Raw genomic sequence first — 20,406 nt, 5'->3', positions numbered from 1 at the left:
CCCCATGGTCGTTGGTTGCATGTTCTGAGGGCTGATCGCGCATTGCCGGTGATTTCGAGATGTTAACTATGGGCGCCACCACGTGGAAGGGCACGTGGACCCGGCGGAGTCTCTCGCTCAGGGCGTGACGTAGCCCAAGTGGGGACGAGTTACCAGCCCTTTCTATCCTAGCTACCCAGACCTGGCCCGCTCTAGGCGTCGGGCACGCCACACTCCTAGACTCACTCACCACGTGATTAAATAAATACTCACTTTATATTTATTTTCCAGATTTAATTTCACTAACACGTCTCTCTACACGCCCGTTACACGTTACACATTACACGGTTAAAAAGCCTGAGGCACGAATCGGTTTAGGTGAAGGCATGGTCCGCACACGTGGCCATGCTGCAAAGTTTACTTATTACACGGTGATGAAAAAAAAACTCGACTGAGACAATTAATTAATTAAACAGTCCGCTGACCGAGAGCTGCCCCGAGGATGACGTACGAAAGAGATTCAGAAATAATTAACGAGACAGAATTACTTGGTCAGTGCTGAACAAAGGTTGAAGTCCCCGGGGTGCTGGCGCGTCTGCTCTCGGTCAGTGATGAAGATGGACTGGGCTGAGCTCATCGCTCGCAGGTGGCAACATGGCGCCCTTCGCGCCAACACAATTACCGTTACTATATTCTACGATTCCGTGCCCCGGCGAAAGTTGAGTAAATTACAGATAAACATTAAAAATATATAAAAATTACTGACAATGGAAAGTTCGTTACTATTTACTTATTTAATGACAATTTATGTAAAAGCATTCCTACCCTCGTCCAAGTCCGTGCCTGTTCGGGTCCGCCCGGGCAACGTCTATAGTTATTTAAGGTAACCTATTTAAATTACAGAAAACACAAGTAAATTGCACAACACTGGGGCAAAGACGAATGAAAACAAAAAGGGTTTACAAATAATATTAAAACGTAGCAAATTAGGGGTGCGGCGCACTGCAGCTAAGCGCCCTCTTGCCGGGCTAGACACACACGCACACACGCACGCACGAGCGGGAGGTTTGAACTGAAACGGTGGTTGGGCGGTGTCATATCGGGCTCAAAGGGGCCGCAGGCCCGGACGACGTCAATTGCCCCCTCCGAAAGTAGGCCGATATGACAGCGCCGTTTGACAGATGGTTGGGGGGCGTTGCCTGTGGTGTTTACGTCGCGCACTCCCACGTGGCAATGTTGATGTTTATGTTTGTGCGGGCAGGTGGCAATGTTGACATGACGGACGGACAAGCAATGTTTACACGATGGAAGGGCGAGCAATGTTTACATGATGGCGGCGAGCAATGTTTACAAAATGACAGTTGAGCAATATTTACACTATGGAGGACGATACACACGGACAGAATGGGCGCTGGCTGACTAACCTTGTGGGTGGTGACCCACCAGTTGTCCCGAGCCCCAAATCTGCGTCAGCTGCGGCTGCGGCGGCTGCTGCGTGTGATAGCGTGGCGGTGGCCAGGGCGCTGGCCGGCAGGGACGGCGGCGGCCAAGGTCAGGCGGCTCGTGGCAGGCGGGCAGCAAGCGCGGGCGGCGCTCGGCACGGCCCGGCTCAGCCTCGCCGACAGGCGGGCGCTTCGCGGCCCGTCGTGACAGACGGGTGACAGGTGTCGAAGTCCGGGTGGTGGTCACGTTCGGTGGTGGGACGGTCGGGCGTCCCGGCGTCGTGGCGTCGACCTGCATCGCGACAGGCGGATGTAGGGAGCTCAGGCGACTCTTCACGGTGCGGCGTCCCAATGTTGCCAACTTGCGACATTTTTGTGGCGTCTCGGGCGGCAGGGCACTTGACCGGTGTTCCGGTACTGCGGCATTCGGCGTCGGAATCGGGCGTCGTGGCGTCTCGGTCGTTCCTGGCGTCGCGTCAGGTGGGCCTGTAGGCGGCGTCTGCGTCGGCGTCGCGCGCGTCCTTCTCTTTCGGTCCGGTTCATCCGTCTGTGCCTCGAAACCAGGCGGGCACAGAGGAGCAAATCCAGGCGGCGGGGCGGCGCTCAGGCGTCTCGGCGTCATGGCCCTGGACATCGTGTCGCAAAGCGTCCTGTTTGCGACTGCGCACTCTGGTAGCGGTGACGACGGCCGGATGACGTCGAAGCCAGGTGGTGGCGACAAGGTGACACGAAGCGTCGGCGTCGAATCTGGTGGCGTCCGTGGCGAGTCGTGTGGCGGAGACGATGCGGGTTTCGCCGGAAATGACCTTGGTGGCGTCGGGACGGCGGTTCGGTGCGGTGGCGAGGTCATTCCGGCGTCGGGAGGTGTCTCCGACACGAGGCGGGTGCTGGACGGCGTGGCAGACTGCGGTGGGACGGTCGTTGTCGGGCGTCGCTCGGTTGGCTTCGGCGAGTCAAGCGTCATCATAGTCGGGATGAGTGGCGTCAGGTCGGCGAAACGAGGTCTTGCTGGCGATGATGCGTTTGGACCAGCGTCGGGAGACGTCAGGTCGACGAGAGGTGCCGAGGTTGGCGGCTCCAGGACAGGAGGTGGCGGAAGCGGAATTGTTGGCGTCGGGACGGCGAGCGTCGGCGTCGGGATAAGTGGCGTCGGGTCGACGAAACGCAGTGTGGCAGGCGGCGGCGGGATCGGACTTGTGTCGGGAGACGTCAAGTCGATGAGCGTCGGCACGGCGGGCGTCGGGACGGCGGCCGTCGGCGTCGGGACGACGGGCGTGGGCGTCAGGACGACGGGCGTCTTTGTCAGAGCGGTAGGCGTCGGTAACGTAACACGTGGCGGTGCGGGTGACGTCAGGACGTACCTTCGTGGTGCTGGGGTCGGCGTCGTGCGTGAGGAGTCGGCTTGGTGCGGCGGTGACGTTCCGGCAACGGGCGGCGTCCTTGGCACGGGCTGCGTCGGCGAGTCGAGCAGCGTCTTTTCCGGCGTGGTTGGCGTCGGCGTGAGCGGAGTCGTTTTCGGCGTGGTTGGCGTCGGCGTGAGCGGCGTCTTTTTCGGCGTGAGTGGTGTCGGCGTGATCGGAGTCGGTGTCGGCGTGAGCGGCGTCGGCGTTTCGGGAAGCGTCGAGGCGTGTCGTGGAGGATTTTCCAGCGTCTCTGCCTCGTACTGCGCCTGGGTGGCTAGGTAGGCAGTGCACCGTGCGCACGTGAAGGTAAAAAACTTGCGCAGTACGGTCCATTCACGTTCGCCGATACAGCCACGATGCCACAGGCCGGCACATTCCTGGCAGCGGTATCCCTCGCCACTACCTCCGGGACACGACCTAGCTCCACATTTCGTCACGCCGTGTATGCGGTACTCCGTACAGTAGCCACACTCGTATCCGGCGGCGGTCCTGCCATACAAGTCCCAACTCGGGCAGGGAAAGTAACACCCGATACACTCGTCCGGATACGGATACATGTCTACGCACGTGGTACTCTACACGCGAACAGTCCTCACGAACACATCAGCACTGTGTTACTTACTGCGCTCGGAGTCCGTTGTTTGTGCGCGGATTCCTGGAAGCGTGCGCTTGGCTGATCACGTGGCTGGCGCGCCAGAGTCCCGCTATGCGCTCCGCGCGAACAATAGTTCCAGCGCGAACTTTAGTTCCGCGCGCTCCGCGTAACAACCGCCTATCTCACACGCTCGTACAGGTCTGGTTTTCGCGGAAGATGTAACTCGCCCCACGCTCTTGGGCGCCATTTGAGGGCTGATCGCGCATTGCCGGTGATTTCGAGATGTTAACTATGGGCGCCACCACGTGGAAGGGCACGTGGACCCGGCGGAGTCTCTCGCTCAGGGCGTGACGTAGCCCAAGTGGGGACGAGTTACCAGCCCTTTCTATCCTAGCTACCCAGACCTGGCCCGCTCTAGGCGTCGGGCACGCCACACTCCTAGACTCACTCACCACGTGATTAAATAAATACTCACTTTATATTTATTTTCCAGATTTAATTTCACTAACACGTCTCTCTACACGCCCGTTACACGTTACACATTACACGGTTAAAAAGCCTGAGGCACGAATCGGTTTAGGTGAAGGCATGGTCCGCACACGTGGCCATGCTGCAAAGTTTACTTATTACACGGTGATGAAAAAAAAACTCGACTGAGACAATTAATTAATTAAACAGTCCGCTGACCGAGAGCTGCCCCGAGGATGACGTACGAAAGAGATTCAGAAATAATTAACGAGACAGAATTACTTGGTCAGTGCTGAACAAAGGTTGAAGTCCCCGGGGTGCTGGCGCGTCTGCTCTCGGTCAGTGATGAAGATGGACTGGGCTGAGCTCATCGCTCGCAGGTGGCAACATGGCGCCCTTCGCGCCAACACAATTACCGTTACTATATTCTACGATTCCGTGCCCCGGCGAAAGTTGAGTAAATTACAGATAAACATTAAAAATATATAAAAATTACTGACAATGGAAAGTTCGTTACTATTTACTTATTTAATGACAATTTATGTAAAAGCATTCCTACCCTCGTCCAAGTCCGTGCCTGTTCGGGTCCGCCCGGGCAACGTCTATAGTTATTTAAGGTAACCTATTTAAATTACAGAAAACACAAGTAAATTGCACAACACTGGGGCAAAGACGAATGAAAACAAAAAGGGTTTACAAATAATATTAAAACGTAGCAAATTAGGGGTGCGGCGCACTGCAGCTAAGCGCCCTCTTGCCGGGCTAGACACACACGCACACACGCACGCACGAGCGGGAGGTTTGAACTGAAACGGTGGTTGGGCGGTGTCATATCGGGCTCAAAGGGGCCGCAGGCCCGGACGACGTCAGTTCAATCATCACTGTTTTCATTTATAAACACAGTGACTAGTAAAATTATTATAATTTATGTTGTATCTAAAATAATTAATAAGAAGTTATTGATTACAAAAATTACAACAAAAAACTTTCCAATATTTGTTATGATGCATGGTAAAACCAAAGGTCTCTGTCCTCGAAGTAGGTTTGCCATGTTCTGGGTTTTTGCAGATGATTATCATCAACAAATTCTAATATAAACGTTCTAAAAATGATTCTAGATTGCTGTAACCTGGACCACAGCTATGAAATTTACATTTTCAACAACATTTTTACATTTTATATTGTGAATCGCCACCCGACGCGACCTTTAAGTACCATGATGAGCGAACGACTGTCAGGGCTACCTTTCTCTTCCACCGAGGAGAAAAGCAGTCAGTCATGTGATATAACCTCAGTCACAGACCATCTTTAAAATTATAGTCATTAACAATACATTTTACTTTTTGAAAAATTCCCTTAATTTTTGTGGTTTTTTGTCTGTGGGACCCATCACAAGTTCATGTTCCCACATATTACTACTATTAATGTACTGATGTAATTGATAAAATTATCTCATTACCCTGCTTCGAGACAAGAACAATGGCTGATAATACCTCAAAATTATGTGAAAGCATACACTAGCAAATAAAATACAGTAACAACTACTAAAAAATTATGTTTGGCTACCTATCAACCTTGCCTACATGCCAAAATGGGTACAAAATACTTTTGAGGGCTTTTATCAAATCATGTAAACAAGTTATTACAAATGCATTCCGATATCAATAAAAATAGTGTAGGGTGATAATTTTATATACAGAGATTTTAAACAGTCTGCATACAGAAATTAAGCAATCAAATGTCAAATCTAAAAAAAAATAATTTAATAAAATGTATTAACTTTTATAAGATATATTCTAAAAATATGTGTGGTGTTGCCCTTTGCAAAACCACAATATGTCTGAAGCACCTGGTAGTTCAGAAAAATTAAATGGTCTACGAGTAAAGGCAAATATTGTACTGTTTTGATATATTATTTTTATTGTTTAGGTTTTATTTTTCATTTTCAATGAGATTTTTAGAGATAGCCAAACAGTATATTTGTAAGGGATATTGAGGAAGGATTTGTCCATGGCCTATTTAAAGAACCTTACCAGCATTTGTCTGGAGTGATTTCAGAAAATAATTGAAATGGACAAGGATTTCAACCCTGGTCATCTAGAATGCAAGCCTAGCATTTTGCTGTTGTGCCACCTCTCTTTGTTTTACATTTCAAGGTTATATGCAAATGCTTAATGTGATAGGACTTCCATAATTATTATTATGGACTAAAAAAATGGGGTAGTGATTAACTGATAATAAATGACACTTGCCACAAAAGCATGACTGTAAGACAAGGAGGACTCAAATGGTTCTTAAGGTTTTTCTTGGAAACACGTTTGCAAATAACCTACTTTGTTACAATTTGCAATTACCTATCTGTTGCCATATTGGTAGCTGCGATATTCAATTGGCATTTTCACAAATATAAATGTAAGATAATATTATATATTCTTACATACACAGAATCACAAGCACTTTTGTTAAAATTTATTTCAAAATCCATTTTAATATTTGACTGGCCGGGGGCTGCTATTTTGATGCTCAATCAGAGACAGGTCTGGTGATCAGCAGGCTATGCTGTTACTAAGATTGAGCTACCCACTGTTGTGTAGTGCATGAAAATGCTCCATTTCAGATTTAAAATAAGCTGTGTTCAAACATTCACATTAATTGTGTTTGTAGAAACTTTGATGTAAATACTTCTCAAAAAATAATTCATTTGTCTTTACAGGAAAACTTGTGAGTGATGAACTTGTGGTCAATCTAATTGAAGAAAATTTAGACAAGCCAGAGTGCAAGAATGGCTTTTTGCTGGATGGATTTCCACGTACTGTAGTCCAAGCTCAAAAGGTAAATATTTCATATTCTCTTAAGGCCATTGGTGAATATTACCTATGTATAACATTAAAAGTTATGAAATGTAGCATATTTCTGTTTTGATGATACATTTTAGATTGGATAACTTTATTTTCATTACATAAATTTTTTTTTATAAATTTCTACTAAAAACATTATCCCTATATTGAAACAACAAAACAGTAATGGATGAATATAAAAAGGTTGTTCTATGCCAGTGTGATTAAATTTTTTCTGGTCACATTATGCCTAAGAATACATCTGCAAACTGCTGACCTTAGGGTTATAACTGGAAATTTCAAACATCAGCTATTATATCCCATTGGCACTCTCTTCCTTCTGCTCCAATCTATGTCCTTTCATTTCTTCCTACAACCTTTTCTCCAAAGTTTAACGGAAAATCAGGATGTGAAGAAAACAGGTTCTGGTATGACCACCTGCTGCCCAGAGTCACCTGAGCAGTGTTTTATTTTTATAAGTTCTGTTACTATGTTTGTGAATATTTAAACAGACTGTGATTTCAAAATATAGAAAATATTCATAAAATAGTTTTTTATATAAATTATTTGCTGTAAAGAGCCTGACTTGTTGGCTCAGTGGCTAGAGCTTCTGGCTGTTGAGCCAAAGGACCAGAGTTTGAGTGTTTTTCACTTGTGGAAATTTCCTTCCTGGGTTCAGGACTGGTTGGTGTGTTGTCCCTTCACTCCTATACTGCATTAGGCAATGGCAAACTACTTCAGTTTAACGTAACCTGGTTCGCCCAAGTGACACCAAGGTCATCAAAGTACATGTTGTTTGTCAGACATTTGTTTGTCCTTAAAGTGCATGCCCATAGTTTGTCCTAAAATTAGAACAAATGACTTAGGGATGAACAACATTGTGATAAACAACTTTAGGACAAATGCTTTTAGGACAAATGCTTTAAGGATAAGCAATTTAAAGACAAACATTTTTAGGACAAATGATATATAGACAAACACTGTTAAGACAAATTGCTCTACAACAAATGACTTTAGGACAAATTTCTTTAGAACAAATGACTTTAGGACAAACAACTTAAGGACTAATGACTTGGAGACAAACAATTTTTTTAAATATCACTGGGCAACAAAAAATCGTAGTGAAACAAAGACAGCATGTCGACAGTAAGTATGTACAGTATTTACTTGATTATAAAGCGATGTTTTTTTTATAAAAACTGCGAAAACTGAAAGTGAGGGTCGCAGTATAATCGCAAACCTACATCTTTGCTGCTGGAAGAATGTTTTGAAATGGCGTGGCGCAGCGAGACAATTGTGTCAAGATCACGGCTGGCGCCAGTAATGCGGCCAAAACGTGAAGTAAAAGCGCTACTAGTCAGCGTTTTGATCAGTATTAGAAGTGTTTGTCATTTGTTTGGTCGCTTGTGCTTTGTTTTTCATTGTAGGAAAGTGAATTTTTTTATAAAATAGATACTGTAGAGAGGCGTGGGAGTTCACAATTTAAGGTGTCAAAAGGACTGAGACGAAGTTACAATGCCAACTTTAAGATTATAGTGGCAAATCACGCAATTCAAACCAACCACTGCCATGCTGCTCGTCAATATGCCGTTACTGAACGCAACATGCATAATTGGAGGGCTGATTTGCTTTGTCTCTAGAATGCAGATGGTTCAAGGAAACCATTCAGAGGGCCTAAAAGGGACCTTCTCTGATATTGAAACCTGCATAGTAAATTTCATCAAAGAGAAGAGAGGAGATGGAATTTAAATTTCACGAGACGCAATAAAATTAAAATGCTCAAAATATTGCTCGTGAATTGAACATTCCGCGGACTAGCTTCAAGGCAAGTACTGGTTGGTGCGTAAGAATGGTGCGCCTTTGCAGTTTTTGTTTGCGACGCAGAACACAACTAGCACAAAAACTGCCAAAAGATTTCAAAGATCAACTTATTTTTAACTTAATTTACTATATTCAAAAGAATAGTTGCTGAAGTTAAAAATAATCTTTTATAATCCTCAAGACATTTGAACTCTGTAGGTTGGCAGATATGGTAGTGTTTCTAATCTCTTACATGAAAACCCATCTATAACAATAAAAAATGCAATATATATTGTAATTTTAAAGTACACTATCTTGGGGATTGTTAACAGGATAGGTATGAAGAAAAAATTTACCTGGTGAAGTTTAGAGGTTATCAGTGTTGAAATTCTTTTTCCTCGAAAATTTTCTTCTAATCTTTTTCTCAGAATATTTAATCCTTTGAATGTTCAAATTCTAAGGATTTGATGGTATTTGAGGATTTGATTTGTCCATCTCTAATTATAGATGTTATTAGTAACTTCATGTTATATTCTCACTGTATTTATTCACTTAATTTTAATACATTAAATTTAGCACAATATACAGTTTGTATGGCTCTTGAGTTTGTATACTACTTAATTTTATGCTGTTATATGTTATTTATGTAATTCTTACAATGTAGATAAGAACGTTTTTACCAAATACCATGAACAGGCTTTGCCAGTTTTTTTTTTGTTTTTGACGTGATAACGTCTTATAAATCGATGAACGCCGGCTGCAGGCACAAAAAACTGTCACATTCTGCCTGAGCCGAGCGTGCAAGAACCGGCCAACCACCGTGAGAGAAAATCTTCTATAATATCAAACAGGTTAAGGCGGGATTTTTAACTAATTGTTCGTGATTATATTTAAACAAATTATTTAAATTAAATTTGCAAAAACTGTAAATAATATTTGAAAATTAAAAAGTATGCAATTTTTCATCAATGTTTTCTTAAGACGTTATCACGTAAAATTATTGTCCGTAAACCGACTTTACAGACAACCCCCCTTTTTTTCCCACTGTATTGATCTCTGTGGTTAATTGTGTTTTTTGTTGGTTTCAGCTTGATGAATTGCTTAAAAAACGAAAAAGTGAAGTAAATGCTGTAGTGGAGTTCAGCATTGATGACTCATATTTAGTACAACGAATTACTGGACGACTAATCCATCCATCCAGTGGAAGGTCATATCATGAAATGTTTCATCCCCCTAAAGTGCCAATGAAAGATGATGTAAGTTTAATTGTTTAATATCTGATATTGCACATTTGATGTGATAGGTCTGTGCTTGATTTCTGTGCAATTTCATAACAGAATTAGTTCAGTAATTTTTTTGTAGCTATTTTGCTTTGGAACATTTATGAATTCAATTAATATTCATAACCAACCTTGATTCTTAAGTGTAGATTACTTAATGTTTAAATTTTTTTTAGTTTTATTGACTATGTTTTACAGAACACATTGTTATTTTCCATTGAATCATTTAGATTATAGTGGTATATAATAAACTTAATGCATGTAATTTCCATAAATTATCCTTTTTGTGGTGTATGTATTTCCATAATATTAGAACCATGGGTAATTATCTAATTTCTTAAAATGTTTTAAAACAATTATTTTCAAAACTTTAATAACACAAAAATCAAACTATTGATTTCAGTGTATTGTTGTGGAGAAGAAGACTGAAACCAAAGAGTACATTCAATAAGATTGTGATTATGTGTAAATGTTTCAAACCTTTTAGCATTTAACTCGGCAAACTGAATTTGTGGTTTATTTCCATAAGGAACTGTTAATCAAACCACTGGTAATCATTGAACAATTGATAACCAGTGATCAATATTTTAATTTTTGTTATTTTGAAAGTTCAGTAATAGTGATTTTATATTACTAATTTTTATCTCTCACAGTTGCATAAGGAGCAGTTTTATTTTTTGCAATTAGATTTTTAATTTATACTTCTTAAGGCATGTTGAAGGTGAAATTATAAAATTCAATGAACAGGTTTGTCACTCAGCTGAGTAAATCTGGAAACCTTGAATTAGCCGTCCATTTTTTTTTGTTCCTGGGAAAATCCATGACAAACCTATGAATTTTTGAAAGTCATCAGAAATTATGTTATTGTCTAGCAAGTTGAAAAGAGCTAAGTTTAAAAACTGCACACTAAGCCTACAAACTGCCTAATTTATACCAGTTATGAGAGCTGTTTACTGGTGAACCTCTGCAGTGAATGACTAATGATATATCTGATAAGATAACACTGTGAGTTCTGGGTGCGATATGCTCATTTTCTTTCCTTTCTTCTCTCTCTGTTTTCTTTTTACCTTTACATCGGAAGGTTTTCACCAGCGGTAAACTAATAACATTGATTTGTTACGTGAAAGACTGGAGGATCTCAATTGCAGAGCAAAATGAAAAAATAGTGTTGAACGTGGAAGAAACTATACTAGTGGATGGTGCCATAATCCTTTTTAAAATTCTTTTGTTAGCCTCATTTGTAACTAACCGACGAACTATGTAAACCAATCTTGGAAGTCTATTTTAACCTACTTCTTATTGTCAAATTGATTTGAAACTTTGCAAGTTTATGTAATCCGGATGACAATACATTATTATTATTAATTTGGTACCGTTGAACTGATGATGATGGAGTCAGGAAGTGGATATCACAGTAATTTATATTTTTGTAAAGTGTTCTTATAATTAAGTTTTTGAAAACTCAATTACAGTGTAAACTCTATATAACGACACTTAACGGACTGAGCATTTTTCGGCATTATAGAGAGTGGTCGTTAAATGGAGAGAAATAAAAGATATCATTTTACTATTCTATAATAGTATGTATTTACTAATATAGTACACATTTTACACACAAAAATTATTATTCATACAAATAACAACACTTATTGCGTATAGACTGTTATCTTCGTCTGATGTTTATTGCTGCTCCAATATTTTAAATGTATTTTCTTATGTATTATACTGATATCTTGAGATACTGCCCGATCACCTTGATTATATAGAAAGTATTTTTCTGATATTTTCTCTGCATCAAGTGCTTGTTTGATGCTTGGTGGAGGGATAGGATCGTCTGTTTCATCTTCTTCATCCACTTGTTGTTCCTTAGTGTTTCTGACCGAATCCAGAATTTCTTCATCTTTCAGTGAAGGTCAGGTTGTCATCAACTTCTATGTAGGTTTGTAGATTTTCAGTCAAATTATTTGGCACATTGAACTGCTTAACCCACTTAGTTAATGGAGGGTCATCTTCACTTTTAAACTCTGGTTCTTTTCTACTTCGTCACTCGTAGAACAGATACAAAGTCCAGCATGATGAAAAGAGTGCTGGATAGTTGTTGCTGTCACTTTATCCTAGGCTTTTGATAAATAATTTATTGCATGCAGCATATTAATAGAAGTTGTACCCTCTGATTCGACCAGTTCCATCAAGAGTTTCTTTCTGTAGTGACTTTTGAGACTTTTAATCACGCTCTGATCCATTGGTTGCAAAACACTTGTCATGTTTGGTGGAAAAAATGTCAACTCTATATTTCGGAGATTAGATACAGGAGGGTGAGCAGGACAGTTGTCAACAAGAAGTAGGATTTTTCATCCCTTTAATTCTGCATCCCATCTTCGCAATTCTTCTTCAAAAATTTGACTTGTCATTCAGGCTGATTTATTATCTTTATAGGTCACTGGCAATTGTTTGATGTTTTTAAAACAATGCAGATTTTTGGATTTGCCTATCACCAACATCTTCCTTTTCTCTGTGCCACTCATATTAGCAGCTAAAAGCACTGTGATACTCTCTTTGGCGAGCTTTCCTCCTACACACTTTTCTGCTTTAAATTTCAATGTTTTATCAGGGGTCAACTTAAAGGAAATTCCAGTTTCATCAGCGTTGAAAATGTCATCAGAGCATACTTTTCTTTCAATTTGGGCCACTCTCTATAAATCCAGTCGTGAGTCACATTCGTATCAACACTTTGTGCTTCTCCATTAATTTTACCATAGTTGATATGGTGACGTTGCTTGAATTTCCTGAGCCATCCAATGCTTTGAAAGCAGTTATTCCTAGTTCTTTTGCAAATTTTTCCACCTTGCATAAATATAAAAAAGTATAAAAATCTAATCAATTTTCTGAGTCTGGTGCTGATACAGTTGATTCAGGTACTTTCTTTGGCAAAATAGTGAAGTTTGATTTTTTTAAAATTATTTAATATATAATGGATTTAGAAAAGTGTTAATTGTTTCCCAAACAATATTAACATGTTACTAGACTTTATGAAATATGCATATTGTGGAAACATTTTCATGCAATTTATAAATACAGAACACAAGAAATTAAATATTTGTATAATGAATGATACTTACATTCCATTTTATATTTAAATAATAAACTATGTACATTTCAATATAATTTGTAAATTTCACATTGATCAAAGAATAAAATTAAGCATCAAAATATTTTCTTATTTTTGTACACTTCTAGCTGCTGAATAATGAGAGGTTTGTATTTTTTTTAAATATTGTTGAATCATTGGTTTAAATACTGTCACAATTAAAATAATAACAATATTGTGTGATTATTTTACACCACAGTTTAACAAAACTGCTCACATAATCAAAAAAATAGGAATTGCATAAAACAAGAACAGTATATGAAATTACTATGTTTAGTTTTCTTAAATAAACTGTGTCATGCTTACATGAAGAATCTTTCGGGGCAGGTACCGAACTTTTAAAGTAAATAATGTTTAAATAAAATTGACTGTTTTATTGCCACACTTTGTGCATCTGTTTGCTTATTATTGTTTGCTACTAGTTTATTTTTATATGAATGCCTGGGGACTTTCAGTTTTATGTTTGAATTGGAGCATTTGGAGAAGTCCTGGTGGTTGTACACAGATGCCATGAGTAGTAAATTTTGGTTCCAATTGGTTTAGACATTCGTACATGCATAAAACGTTATATGAAAAGCTTCTTTCCACACAGTTTAGTGCATATGAAAATGTGATTCATGTTTAAAATGTGTATTTTGCATTTGCATAAATGTGATTTTGCATTAGCATGGTATTTTCCCCCTTTTGTTTTCTTAAAAAAACATTTTATTGTTTTAAGTTTGGCAGAGTGTTTGCCCACTACTTAAATTTTGATTTATGTTCAGTACAACTAGGTTTATGTACATGTGTGTAACTCTACATTCTTTTGTAGTAATTTTTCTCTACACATTGATTGTTACCTGTTGTGAATGCAAAATTAAAAAGAAATTAAAAGAGTTGATGTGTCCCATTTACAAACTATTTAAAGCTTTCCAGTAGTCCCGAACCTAATCCAGGTCGCCATGAAGCTGATATGTTTTTTATAGTACTAGGAATGCTTAATAATCAGTAATACGCTACACCTGTTACAAATTTCTTTCAAGATTTCTCATTAAAAAATGAAACAAGGATGTTTTAATTAAAAATGTTTTTTTTTTTGTTTAATTTTTTGTGCATATTTCTTGTGAAACATTTTTGTAGCTTTGTTTTGGAAAGCATTTACTGTGAATAATTTAATTTAAATATAACAAAATTATATTTTCAGGTAACTGGAGAACCACTGATCCGTCGTTCAGATGACAATGCAATTGCACTGCAGAAACGGCTTGAGGCATATCATACTCAGACACGTCCCCTGGTAACCTACTATTCTGCAAGAGGTCGGTGATATTTCTCTGTAAAAAAAAAATCTATTAAAAATAATATGATGCATTAAATTTTTCCACCTAGTCTTCACCTGTGTGTCATTGTTAAGTACCAGCTTTATTATGTACTCAACTAGATTTAACATACTATTCTCAAGTGAAAAGCAGTTTAGAAAATTAAATAAACACTTTAACTTTTGGAAATATTTTATTCATTGCCAGCATGTTGAAATCAGATTGCACACAGTCGCCATATTTATTTAGATAGCTTCATTTCCTTTAACAGCCTATCATTAGCATAGCAAAATATCTATAAAAACCATTTAAAACAACAAAATCTTAATTCTCACCATTAAGGCACATTTAACTTGAGTTACACAAAGCCAGAGGGTAGACCTATGTTAATTGAATCTCAAAAATTCACAACATTGATTTAAATCAGGTGGCCGAGTGGTAGGCTGTAGAATGAGATGTGTTTAACAGTTTAAATAGTTTTTAAATAAATTTTCTTCTCCTTTTTCTTCTTCTTTTAGTGAGAGAAACAAGTATTTACACAGTAATGGATTCATGTCATATCATATATTTAAATTCTTGTAGTACTATTAGTATTGCATAGTTGAGTAATTAAATAAGTGGAGCCAGTAATATTTATGCCACTCCGGCAGCAGGAATCCAGTTTGTGAAGCCTCTTATCTGATCGTGACCTTTTATTTATTTATTTATTTATTTATTTCAAAATTCGTTCAACAGATTCTTAAAAGAATATAGAACATGTCAATAAAGTCAACAAAAATGAGCAATACAAACAATCAAATTAATTAAATCATAATATCACATCAAATTAGTACTAATTAAAACAAGAATATTAAATACATCAATATACAAACAAATCATCATAAGTTATTCTAAAAATTATTATAATATTAATTTAATGTATAAAATGAATTTTCTAATAAATAGTTTTTGAGTAGAACTTTAAATAGTCTTGGGTTGCAATGGGAGATTGCTTTTAGTTTATGAGGGAGTGCATTGAAAAGTTTTATGCCAGAGTACAGTGCACCTTTTTGATACCTTGATGTATTATTCCTTGGCACATGCAAGTCGGATTTATTTCTGGTGTCATAAGTGTGTATTGCACTGTTATTATCAAAACTATCATTATTTTTAACTACAAAATTAATTAATGAGTATATATACTGACACATCATAGTAAGTATCCTTAGATTCTTAAACAACTCTATAATTTTGCAGTGGCCATCTTAAATGACCTTGCCTTCAGATTCCATTTTAAATTTTTCCCCAATATATTGCATAGTAGGTTTGATGAAAGATAACTTATATCATGAACTTTAGATGTTTCTAGTTTGCTTCTTGATGGGTACAGTTAAAAAAAAAAACTCAGAGTATCCTTCCACCATGATCACACCAAGCAGACAGACCCCCACCACAACACTTAAGGCTTATGAATCTGTTCCTACCTCTACATTGTTGCAGAATGGCTGCAATATTGGCCACCATATTGGTTTTTCTTGCCATCTGCTATAGTGTGCCAGAGTGGGATCCCATCTCAGTGCAACTTGGTGTCTGTTAAGGGGCCCGCCTGGTCAGAGGTGTATTTGTGTTAATGAGTTGGGATGATAAGTGCGACGCTCACTGGTGCTTCTAGTGCAAGGATTTCGACTGGCTTATAGTCTTCTCATCATGCATATGCAACTGTATGAGATTTTAATGGTGGAGAAATAAAGATAGAGGTGTATTGTAAGTCCCTAGAGTGCTTTCACGAATCTCTACCGACATTTTTATGTCTAAAAATTTATTCTGAAAATGTGCGTTTCATCCATTTTCTCTCTTCTAAGAATACAGTTAAAAAGAAAATCCAGAAACAACTACTCATCCACCCCCAGTGTATCCCTAAATGCTTTTAGTAACCAGACACCTCTCGGATATCTTTATTCGTTTATAAATAGCATGGTTTTTTTTTCTGAAACATTGCACATTGTATGTGTGTCCAGGTAGGAAGGGCTCTTAAGAGTGCTCAAGTGTCAGTTCAGATTGTCAGAAAACTAGTCCACCATGTAATTGGCCGTATTGGAAATCCTTAAATATTAGCCAAAGAATTGGGTCTACATTTTTCAATTAAAGTTATAGTAGTGCATGTTATGCAGACTTCAAACTATTTATTTTTCTTTCAAAAACCACAAAAATAAAAGTGATATTATGAATACAGTAAACTCTAGATTATCCGGGCCTGGATTATCCTGTTTTCGGGTTATCCGTGCTTGATTTTTTTATGAAGTTGTAAAAAAAATGACGGGGTGTAGCTACGCCGCGACTGCGCTGCGCTTTTTTTTTTTATTTCTGCTGTGTCAGAAAGCTATTTACCTGACCCTTCAGACCCTCGTTCCCCCGCCCCTTCACCCATCAATTTGTCACACTTTAAACCTAAAAGGAATCAAATGCCTTGACTGCTGCTTCCGGCTCAACTTCCCCCCCCCCCCCCCCCCTTTTCATTTTCTTTTCAAGCGTTCTTTTCACAGCGCCCCGCCACGCTAAAAAAAAGTCCCTTTACCTCTTTTATCTTCTCACACTCCTGACGGCTGGAAGAGGCATTTTTCACGCAGTTATTTACATCAGTTCTCCCAGGCACATTTGTTTTTGTAATCATGTCTGGTAAAAGGAAACGTAAAGTGCTGACAATAGCAGAGAAGTTAGATGTTGTGGACAGGTTAAAAAAAAGGAGAAACTGCCGCGAAATTAGCACAGGAATATGAAATTGGAATCCAAACCATGCGAGACATTAGTAAAAATGAAAAAAAACTTCTGCAGTTTGCTAGTAGATCAGACACTGTGGCAGGGCCTTCTAAACGTAAAAGCATGAAAACATCTACCCACACAGATGTTGACAATGCTTTGTATGTTTGGTTTAGGTCGTTAAAAGGGTGGAGGGAGATGCTGAGTTGGGACTGCCGTCGCTCTCCCTCCCGTAGCAATAAAGGGGTCAGGAGAAGGATGGCGGCAACACAGTGCCAGTATTGTTTACGGTTCAATAAGCTGGGGCACCGTATACAAAGCCTTTGCTTGTACTCAGAATTCTACTGAAGAGAGACTCTTTTGCCAGTAAATACACCATTTTTAAGTGGTGAAACGGATTATCACTATCCGGGTTTTTTATGGGCATTCAATTATCCGGGCATCGGAAGGTCCCAATTAACACGGATAATCGAGAGTTTACTGTATATAGTTTTTGTGTGTAGATAATTAAATATAAAATGAAGAATATTTACTTTACAAAATCTGTGTGATTGTAAAAAAAAAAGTTAAATTTTTCATTTACTTTTTACCATTTTGAACATATTTTAATAAACTATCTGTTTAAATTTTATTTTTCATCCATTATATAAATTATAAAATAGGGCAGTTAATTTTATTGAATTTATTTTTTTCACAGGTGTGCTGTACAAAGTTGATGCCGCAAAATCTGCTGCTGAAGTGTTCCGTAACATTGATCAAATATTTTTATCAATAGGTGCTACTCAAAAAAAAGAAAAGAAACGTTTTATCTTTTGGTGAAAGTCAACTCATTTTACTGAATATTCAATACTTTTAGACTTGGAAACAAAGTCATTAATACTTTATTTGATGGTTTATATTTAAAACATTTTATTAATGGTTTTATATCCTTTACCTGGTTGTATTTTTAATTATTTTTAGTTTCTAATATTTTACCTATTTGAAACTATGTTATCAAGAGGGCTATTAGAATATCGTAATTAGATATTTGGCCATTTCGCATGGTTTGCCAAAAAATACTTAAGAATTTAAAATTTTAAAATTAATAGTTAAGTTATTATGTGTTTTCTTGTAATATATTAAAACTGCCAATGTATTGACAATATCATCATTTGCAAGTTTTATGTTGGTTCTGTATTTTGCCTAATAAATTATTAGTTAACGAAATGTGAGGTTAAATGATGTTTCTCTTAACTCTTAATCCTTAGCTTACTCAGGGAAAAAATTATTTTATAACTTATAATCAAAGGTTTTAAACAAATTATTTTCTCATTTACATTGAAGGATGCTGTTCAGCTTAAAATATTGCATATAGTGAGTGAAGTAAGAAAATAAAACAATTTTGCAAGATGTCAACCATTGGAAAGGTCTGTAGCCCACTAATAATTTACGTATTCATATTTTAGCTGCCACCTACTTTACTCAGGAACTGCAGTTGCTAACTGACCCGACTACTGTTGGATTACTAACAGAAAACTGTCAAAGCTTCTTTAATAAAAATCAGTTGGCTAAAAACGCCTATCTTACTTGCCAAAAAATCACTCGCTGCCTGACTGATGTGGCAGCAACATAGCAGATCCTTCTACAGAAATATTCTAGCCTGTCAGCTAAGCGCACACTTCCAAACTCATCACCAATCACAGTTATTGTGGAGCAATTGAACACCAGCTAACAGGCAGGTCTTCTTCACATCTCTCTGTCAGTCTGGAAGTAAAGCAAAAACTCTCTGTGCTCACTGCCACACACTGGAAATTCTGAATGTCAGCACCCATGTATGATTTTGAGTCAGCATGCTGTGGCAAGTCCTTTCTGTGCTCATGCTGATCGGGAATGAGCATTCTAACACTCATGATCAGGTCTAAGTGCAAGCCTCTTTTTTAACTTGTAGAATGAAAATACTAAAAGTATCATCAATATTTTATTTTTCTAAGTACGGATTTCTTATGACAAGGATATCACACTGTGTGATTTGAAATGCTTCGAAAAAATTAACCCGTATCATTTTCTGAAACCCTATCAAACTGTTACCTTAGAAATGTCATTTTCAAGAAAAGAGGCGAATAATATTGTAGTGTGTTGTTTTCTACTGTATGATTTTGTATTATATTGTAATGTGAATGGATTGAAATGACATTGATGATGGCAGTAGCAAAATGAACCAGCCAGCCCAGTGTCTGAACAGTGGATACCATGATAAGCTGAAATTAGACACCATTGGAAAATTTACGTATGTGATATTACCTTGTGCCAATGGAGCTCAAGTCCAATCAAGCTAACCCAAAAACTAAAATAAAATTTTTTGCTTCCTTTCAGAGACGAATAATATTTGTCATAAGTTTTAAAGCCAGATTACGACACTAAGACCTTCATGGCAACAACAGCTACAACCACAACCAAAATACAAATGTGGTGACAGAATAGACTGAATATTCCAAAGCAAAAGAAAATAATGTTCATTTACAGCCTAAAACACCTATGTATTTCCTAATATTTAGCTTTAAATTTTAACCAATTTCTTCAAATCAACATCTCAAGAGTCATTCAAACATTTTTTTTGTAGTGTCTTTAAATAGATCAATTAAAAAAAATCCACATAATTGTGGATAGTGCAACTCCTTAAAAAAATATCATTTTGAGCATAGCAGCTCCCTGGATGGCAATCAACAAACAGCAAACATACTCTTTGCCACAAATACAGAACTGGACTCAAAGGTTGCTCACATCTTCTGCAACCTCTGCTTCGGTAGCTGTGTCGTTACCGCAGCCAGCTGACTACAATGCCAGTCACACACAATGATCAAGAAAACATTTTCCTCCTAGCCTTTATTTTAGGTTCCTGTCATAAACATCAAATTACTGTCAATTAAATTGTAGAATTTGAATTCCATCAAGTAAACTAGTAGAAATGAAAATGGATGTCAATTTCATATCACTTCATTCAATATCTTAAAATAACAATTTTAAAACAAAAAAAAATTAATATCATTGTTTATGAACCAAAAGAAAAACTCAAGGATAGGCTTTATGACACGAAGGGTCCTTGGTTCAATCCCAAAAAACACACTTCATCCTCAAACCAGCGAACAGTAACTTACCACATATTTTAAACAATTGAATATTGGTTTCTGTAATGGATATTTAGGTTGGTTGTCTATTTGTCTTAAAAATTGATTTTTTTAATAAAAAAAACTATTTTTTTCATTATATTATTCAAGTTTTGAAGTTCAAGGAGGTCACGTCTATTATTTAAAACTTTTATTGACAGTATTACTAAGGATTTAAATTATTCTATTATTCTATTTTGTCTGTTGTGTGCTGCTGATTCACAACTACTTGATTGCCACCTACTTCAGTGTGACAAGTGACATTGCTGAAATTTCC

The 20,406-nt window shown here is 38.4% G+C and overlaps 1 protein-coding gene across 2 annotated transcripts in view; it reads left to right on the top strand.

Moving 5' to 3' along the window:
- LOC134529699 (adenylate kinase) overlaps positions 1-18,192 on the top strand; it is a 47,987-nt gene extending 29,795 nt beyond the window's left edge. For both annotated transcript variants that reach the window (XM_063364059.1, XM_063364060.1), the window contains exons 4-7: positions 6,601-6,719; positions 9,613-9,780; positions 14,136-14,250; positions 17,684-18,192. In XM_063364059.1, the coding sequence (XP_063220129.1) occupies positions 6,601-6,719; positions 9,613-9,780; positions 14,136-14,250; positions 17,684-17,805 (524 nt within the window). In that variant the 3' untranslated portion in view covers positions 17,806-18,192. The remainder of the gene's footprint in view (positions 1-6,600; positions 6,720-9,612; positions 9,781-14,135; positions 14,251-17,683) is intronic.
- Positions 18,193-20,406: the final 2,214 nt, after the last annotated feature.

This window comes from Bacillus rossius, chromosome 2 (assembly GCF_032445375.1).
Source record: "Bacillus rossius redtenbacheri isolate Brsri chromosome 2, Brsri_v3, whole genome shotgun sequence".
Lineage (NCBI taxonomy): Eukaryota > Metazoa > Arthropoda > Insecta > Phasmatodea > Bacillidae > Bacillus > Bacillus rossius.
This window is presented reverse-complemented; position numbering and strand designations above follow the sequence as displayed.